The sequence below is a fragment of the Cetorhinus maximus genome, chromosome 24 (assembly GCF_964194155.1).
Source record: "Cetorhinus maximus chromosome 24, sCetMax3.hap1.1, whole genome shotgun sequence".
NCBI classification, from domain to species: domain Eukaryota; kingdom Metazoa; phylum Chordata; class Chondrichthyes; order Lamniformes; family Cetorhinidae; genus Cetorhinus; species Cetorhinus maximus.
In genome coordinates, this window is record NC_135902.1 from 21,311,904 (window position 1) to 21,319,342 (window position 7,439).

The 7,439-nt window shown below is 43.3% G+C and overlaps 1 protein-coding gene across 1 annotated transcript; it reads left to right on the top strand.

Annotated features, from left to right (window-relative positions):
• The first annotated feature begins 262 nt into the window (after positions 1-262).
• On the top strand, positions 263-3,877 carry LOC144699697 (histone H3.3A). Its single transcript, XM_078570838.1, has 3 exons — positions 263-428; positions 1,049-1,202; positions 1,927-3,877. Exons 1-3 carry the CDS (start codon positions 301-303, stop codon positions 2,053-2,055), a joined length of 411 nt encoding a protein of 136 aa, XP_078426964.1. The 5' UTR covers positions 263-300; the 3' UTR covers positions 2,056-3,877.
• The last annotated feature ends 3,562 nt before the right edge of the window (positions 3,878-7,439 follow it).

A 7,439-nucleotide genomic window follows, 5' to 3' on the forward strand; every position in this document is an offset into this window, starting at 1 on the left:
CCACTCTCTCTCCCCCCCCACCCCCACTCTCTCTCCCCCCCCACCCCCACTCTCTCTCCCCCCCACCCCCACTCTCTCTCCCCCCACCCCCACTCTCTCTCCCCCCACCCCCACTCTCTCTCCCCCCACCCCCACTCTCTCTCCCCCCCACCCCCACTCTCTTCTCCCCCCCACCCCCTCTGGTCCTGCTGCCTTTTATTTCATCCTTTACTATGTTTATTTTCTGTAGTAGTTTATTGCTTTGATCAAAGTGATGTGAAAAATGTGCTTCTCACTGTCTCAGTCCCAGCTTAAGGCAAGATGGCTCGAACAAAACAGACAGCCCGTAAGTCCACAGGAGGCAAAGCACCCCGGAAACAGCTGGCAACCAAAGCAGCAAGAAAGAGTGCACCATCTACTGGTGGAGTGAAGAAGCCTCATCGCTACAGGTAATGGAATGGGTACAATGTAAATCTGGAGGCAATTCACTGGTTACCTGGTGGTGTTCGTTTTTTTAAGGTAAAATCTGTTGGAGTATGGGACTCAGGTGGTGATCTGTTCTGTTTTCCCCTCTGGTAGAATGCTGCTTATGTTTCCCTTGTAGAATCCGGGTGTTAGTGTTCTTGCTTTTAGGACCATGGTTGTATTGATGAAGGCGAATGCTGTTCCTGTCCTTCCACTGTGTTGCTGATGGGGTACTTCATACAGATCTCCTGACACTATCTAGTGAGATTTTGCTTTTATGCCTGGCCCTATTTTGTTTTGGGGCCTATCCACAAAGATGGTTTCTGGATCAAAATTTTTGATAATTGAGGTCTGATTTGTCTGACATTGTGAAGAGGACAGCAGTAGTACCATCTCTTGACCATTCTTATGAATGAAGAGCCTTGAGACTTGGAGTGTAACACAACCTACCTCCCCGGTATCTGCCTGAGTATCTGCATATATTATATATATATCTACTAGTATCTTAGTATCTACAGTGTTCTGACATCGAATTAGGGAATTTTATCAAAACAAATGGGTGAACATTTGTAATTACCCATTGATTCTGTTTTGGTTTTCTCAGGCCTGGCACTGTTGCTCTGAGAGAAATTCGGCGATACCAGAAATCCACAGAATTGCTGATTCGCAAACTGCCCTTCCAGCGTCTGGTGCGTGAGATTGCACAGGATTTCAAGACTGATCTGAGATTCCAGAGTGCTGCGATTGGTGCACTACAGGTAAGTCAGTACAATTGCTTCTGCAGCATTGGGCACAGGGTAAAGGGGTGGTGATGTACTGTGGGGCTGCATGTAGGTAGCTTCAGAATAACCTGGCATCTTGCATAGTGATTTGGGAATTTTGAAACTGTATCAAATATTGTATGGTCTTCGCTAAATATTCTCGAGTTTGAAATCCCAAAATACTGCTGTATGTAGACCTCGCATCTTATACCCTTTTCCTATATTCAGCTGAATCAGACGAAAAGCCTGGACATTTGCTCTTTCTTGCCGCTGGATGTATTTGGTACGACAGTGATCTAGATAAATGCTCTGTTTTGATGTAAATTTGAATTCTTTTTACCTAGAAAGAAAAACTACCGCTTTTTAAAATGATCAAGTTTGCAGCACAGCAACAACCTGTTTGTCCCAGCAAGGGTTAAGCAAATGCCTTTAAGCAGAGTTATAAGGGAAAACTGACATTGGGGGAAAAGATAGGGTTCCAGATAAAAGCATCAACAGTACAAACCAGTGTTGTGGTTTGAACAAAATCTAGTTGACAGACAAAGGTTGACTTGTGTTGAAAGGAATAATGTATATAACACTGGTTGTTAGTGTTTTGCAAGTATTCTGAATCTAATGCCAGAGGAACATGGAAAAAAATCAGAGCAGGTTATTTTAATTTGATATGTAAAATACGAGGCTTTTTCCCATCTTTTGAAACATGCAACCTTGTGTTTAACAGGAGGCGAGTGAGGCATACCTGGTCGGTCTCTTTGAGGATACAAATCTGTGCGCCATCCATGCCAAGCGAGTAACCATCATGCCAAAGGATATTCAGCTAGCTCGCAGGATACGTGGAGAAAGAGCTTAATTGGAGCATGATCGTTCCATCAGCAATGGACAGCGGGACCTTTTTTAATATCGCAGATTTTACAGATATTGTCAGGATATGGACTTTTAAGGAGTGAAAATGTGCAAATGGAATATGTGGTATTCACTGTTTTTATTCAATTTTCTAAAGTTTAATAGGGTGGGTGGTTAAACTGGGAGGGGAGCCCTTACTGTTATCTTAAAAAATAAATTAAACCGTAGCTAAATTGGAACCGATCTGTTTCCACTTGTCATTCGCATGAGGTGCAAGTGGAAAGTCCCCATTGCTCCTCAGCACTTAAGTTTTTTGTTTTGTATTATACTTGGGTTTTCTATCAGACTATTTCCTAGAGCATTTTGTACTAGTCAACTGAAAGGAATGTACTGGGGAAAATGCTTCCTAAATATTGTGTCATTCCGTTGGTAACTCAGGAGGAATTGATGCAGTCTTACACCAAGTAAATTGCATTGATCTTTTGTACATCAAGCTGGAGTGTACAGCTTGGCAGCTATCTACCTATTTATGCATTGTTTTTCACATCGATCTGTTTTTTGGGGAGGGGGGGGAGTTATTAATTCATCTATTATTAAATTGTTTATGGACTCGTGTTGCTTTTTGTTCTCATGCAAACAAGTGGTTTTACATTGGGATAATGCAGATAGGGGCTAGTTTGAATTCTGGATTGAGTAGATAGTCTGTGCAGTTCTCATAACTGAATGTTTAGCTGTTAGTTTGCTGAATTGCATTCATTGTTGGAGACGGTGAAGTGCTGCTCCTTTGTGATGTGTTCCTGCCTAGACTGGGGGCTGATTGTACATATGGGAATTGTATAATATAAGTTCTTGGTGATATCCCATGGGCTATGATTGTAACAGTGCAGTTGCCTGTCTGTTTTTCTGCCACAGAATCACTTACAGGTGGATTGTGGTAGTATTGTTTTGGTGTCCAAAGGTATATAAAACTTGGTGTTGCAGACAATGCTGTTCATAAGAGGGATCTTGGTAGCCAGGTAGCAACAATGAGCGTTTGAAAAGATTTGAGGCTTTTCCCAGAAAAGTTCCAAAGGATTAAGTTCATCATTGCAAAGTTGATGTTCTTCAGTCCTTCTGACACCACAGTAGTGATGCTCTTTACCAACGTAAGGGAGCTTTTTCACCTCTGGTGCCAAGGAGGCTCTGTAGCTGGTATTGGGATTTTCACTTAGTTTGATCTCTAAAGGTTGAGGATTGGGCCCCAGTGTAGATCTCGGACAAGCATCGGTACGAAGGCAATTTACTAGTGAGTGACAAGGATATACTCCCATGTCACATGATTTTTTTGCCTGAGTGGTCCCATCCAAGGAAGGATATAAAGGTGCTACATTGATTCCTGTTGGGTCATTTACTTAGGGCCACTTTGACATGAAAAGTGCTCTTGTACTGAAAGGTAGCCTGGACTGAACAAATGGATGTTGACTGCTATGGCATTCGGTGCTCTTGCCTCTTCCTGTTCATCGTAAAAGAAGGCAGGGGAATGTTTGACACAGATATCTCCCATGAGCAAAGAAAAACCTATTCTGTTTGTTTTCACTGGGAGGAATGCAGTAGCTTGATGGGAATCTAACTCCATTCTGTTGCAGCATTCATGATGGTCCCCAGCATGGTGTTATTGGGGCCATTGGTGTTGGAGAAGACTCCTTGCATGGCTTTGGGTATCTTGTAAATGACATTGGGAAGTCAGGAAGGGGCCCATTCTGGTAAAAGGATCACATGCTGTTCTACACAATACAGGAGCTGGTGTAAAATTGTAAAAAATATTACATTAAAGTACATGAAAACCACAACCAATTGACTTTCTGTAATGCTGTACTGTGATTATTACAAAATGTACTGTATTTTTAAATGCAATAAATGAGCTGTATAAAGCATAGCTCGGTGGCTATTTAGTGCTCACAACATCCAGTATCCGGATGTACAGTTACTCATACTGATACATCAGGCATACTCTGGATATTGAGTCAGTAAGTCTGTTCACTGAAGTTGAGCTACCTCATTGGGGCTTGGTCACCAGCTCCCTGCAAAAAGTTAGGTACAGCTGACAGTGTGAATGATGCTGCTTGGTCTTTGTTCATATGTTCAACTGCTTTCCAGGGCCATTGCTGACGATCGTCCCTGGTTGTGCCTTGTCTGATTTCACAACATTATAAGTTCCTGCTACAATACAGTGGATTAATTCAGTATTTTATGTCTAACAAAATATTTCTATAGAAACTGCTGGTTATTTTGACAAAGTTACCAACTGCTATGCACCCAGTGGTATTGAAATTGTTGATTTTATTGCTGAAGGGATTATGATTACCTGTGCAGTGAAAGCAACAAATAGCGGAGTAGACCATTTGGCCCTCGAAGCCTGCTCCACCATTCAAAACCATCATGGTCTGCTTCAACTCCACTTCATCACCCACCCCCCATACACCTTGATTCCTGGAGACAAAAAATCTGTCCACCTTGGCCTTTAAATATACTCAATGATGGAGCTCCTACTGACCCTTTGGATAGACAATTCCAAAGATTCCCAAACCTTTTGAGTGAAGAAATTTCTAATCTCTGTTCTACATGGTTGGCCCCTTAGTCTGAGACTATGCCCCCCGCCAAAGTTTTCTGGATTCCCTGGCCAGTGGAAACAGCCTCTCTACCTTGTTAAGCCCTTCAGAACCGTGTACGTTTCAATGGGATCACGTCATCCTTCTGAACTTGAGTATAGACCTGATTTACTCAGCCTCCCATTATAGGACACCTTTCCCACCGCCCTCCCCCTGCACCAGGAAACAATCTAGTGGCCCTTTGTTGTACATCCTCTAAGCTAAGTAGTCTTGGATATGGAGGCCAAAACTGCATATTACTCCAGATGTGGCCTCATCAAAACCTTGTGCAATTCTAGCAAAATTTCCTTATTGTGCTCTAATCCCCTGCCATTATGCAATTTACTTGCTTACTGTATCAGCATGTTAACTTGCGTTCCTCATATAAGTACACCCCTGTCCTTCTGAACATGCACATTTACAAGTTTCGCACGTAAAAAATTTTCTGCATTTCTATTATTACCAAAGTAACAGGGAGATAGTGATGTAGTGGTAATGTTACTGGGCTAGTGGCCCAGACTAATGCCCACTAGTCGCATGCTGGCAACTTGGAAATGCCTTACTCCATCCTGTCTCTTAACCAATCCTTTCCCCAACTCTTTTAACCCTTAATTTGTGTATTTGCCTTTTGTGCGGCACCCTATCAAATGCCTTTAAGTGCCTTACTACTTAATGCCAGCATTTCCCTGATGACTATCAGGCAAACTGGCTTTCTCCCCCTCATGAATAGCTAGCTTCCAATCAACTTATTAGCCCTTGATTACTCTATTTCTGGTGAATTAATTTGTCTTCTATTGTCAAGCCAAGTACAAAATATTTGTTCAATATTTCTTCCATTTCCTCATTCCCAATTTCTTCTGTCTCAGCCTCCAAGGGACCAACATTTACTTTATTTATTTCGGGGATGTGGGTTTTGCTGGCAAGGCCAGCATTTATAGCCCAACCCAAATTTCCCTTAGAAGCTGTCGTCTTCAATTGCTGTAGTCCCTGTGGTGTAGGGACACCCACTGTACTGTTGGGGAAGGAGATCCAGGATTTTGACCCAGTGATAGCGAAGGAATGGCGATGTATTCCAAGTCAGGGTGATGTGTGGCTTGGAAGGGAACTTCCAGGTGGTGGTGTTCCCATGTGCCCTTGTTCTAGATGATGATGGTGTGAAAGGAGGCTTGGTGAATTCATGCAGTGCATCTTGTAGATGGTACACACTGCTGCCACTGTGTCTGGTGGGGGGAGTGGATGGGGTGGCAATCAAATGGGCTTGATCGATGGTGTCGAGCTTGAGTCTTGTTGGAGTTGAAGCAGCTGAAGCTGGTTGGGCTTAGGACACTACCCTGAGGAGCTCCTGCTTTGATGTCCTGGAACTGAGATGATTGACCTCTGACAACCCCAACCATCTTCCTTTGTGCTAGGTATGACTCCATACAGTGGAGAGTTTTCCCCCTGATTCCCATTGACTGCAGTTTTGCTTGGGTTTCTCGATGCCACACTCAGTCAAATGCTGCCTTGATGTCAAGAGCAGTCACTTTCACCTCACCTCTGGAGTTCAGCCCTTTAGTCCATGTTTGAACCAAGGCTCTAATGAGGTCAGGAGCTGATGGAAGCCAAACTGAGCGTCAGTGAGCAGGTCATTGCTAAGCAATGCCACTTGATAGCACTGTTGAATGGACCCCTTCCATCACTTTACTGATGTTGGAGAGTAGACTGATAGGGCGGTAATCAGCTGGGTTGGATTTGTCCTTTTTTAACAGACAAAACATGCCGGGCCAATTTTTCAGATTGTTGGGTGGTGGTGTAGCTGTACTGGAACAGCTTGGCTAGGGGCACAGCAAGTTCTGGAGCACAAGTCTTCAGTACTATTGGCAGAATATTGTCAGGACCCATAGCTTTTGCAGTATCCAGTGCCTTCAGCCATTCCTTGATATCATGTGGAGTGAATTGAATTGACTGGCATCTGTGGTGCTGGAGACCTCTGGAGGAGACTCAGATGGATCACCCACTTGGCACTTCTGGCTAAAGATTATTGCAAATGCTTCAGCTTCATCTTTTGCACTGATGTGCTGGGCTCCCCATCATTGAGGATGAGATATTTGTGGAGACGCCTCCTCCAGCGAGTTGTTTAATTGTCCATCACCATTCACAACTGGATGTGACAGGTCTGCAGTGCTTAGATCTGACTCGTTGGTTGTGGAGTTGCTTAGCTTTGTCTATCACTTGCTTTAACTACTCTCCTTTTTATATATTCATAAAAGCTCTTACAAATCTGATTTTAATACTGTTGGCTATTGGCTATTTAATTTTTTTCCTTTTATCAACTTTTTGGTGGCAATTTGTTGGTTGCTTGAGGATTTGGAGAATTTTAGAAATGTTATGCACCTCTTTTAACCTAATACCACCCTGATTTTCCTTGCTGCATTTTTTGTAATGGGAATATATTTTTGCTGAACATTTTGAACTGTTCCTTTAAATGTTTCCCACTTTATTCGTTGCCTTACCTTTTTATCCAATTGACCCTTGGTTAGTATCCCCTCGTACCTATGTAATTAGTTTTATTTAACATTGGGCTGAAATTTTTGCTCGGCGGACGGGGGCATGCCTGACCCAATCGAGCGTGAAATGCCAAGCGTTGTTGGCCGAGTGTGCCAACGTCAATACGCAGTCGCGCATTAGTTCGGTGGGCGGGCGCATGCCAGAGCTGGCAGCGCACCCGCCGACAATTAAAAGGCCTGTTAAGGCCATTAAGTAACCAATTAAATCACATTTTTCA

What these genes read in the sequence shown, in the direction of transcription:
- LOC144699697 (XM_078570838.1), top strand. Translation starts at nt 301, where the DNA reads ATGGCTCGAACAAAACAGACAGCCCGTAAGTCCACAGGAGGCAAAGCA. An exon ending in AAGAAGCCTCATCGCTACAG is followed by an intron (nt 429 to 1,048) that starts GTAATGGAATGG and finishes TGGTTTTCTCAG; the next exon opens with GCCTGGCACTGTTGCTCTGA. An exon ending in CTGCGATTGGTGCACTACAG is followed by an intron (nt 1,203 to 1,926) that starts GTAAGTCAGTAC and finishes TGTGTTTAACAG; the next exon opens with GAGGCGAGTGAGGCATACCT.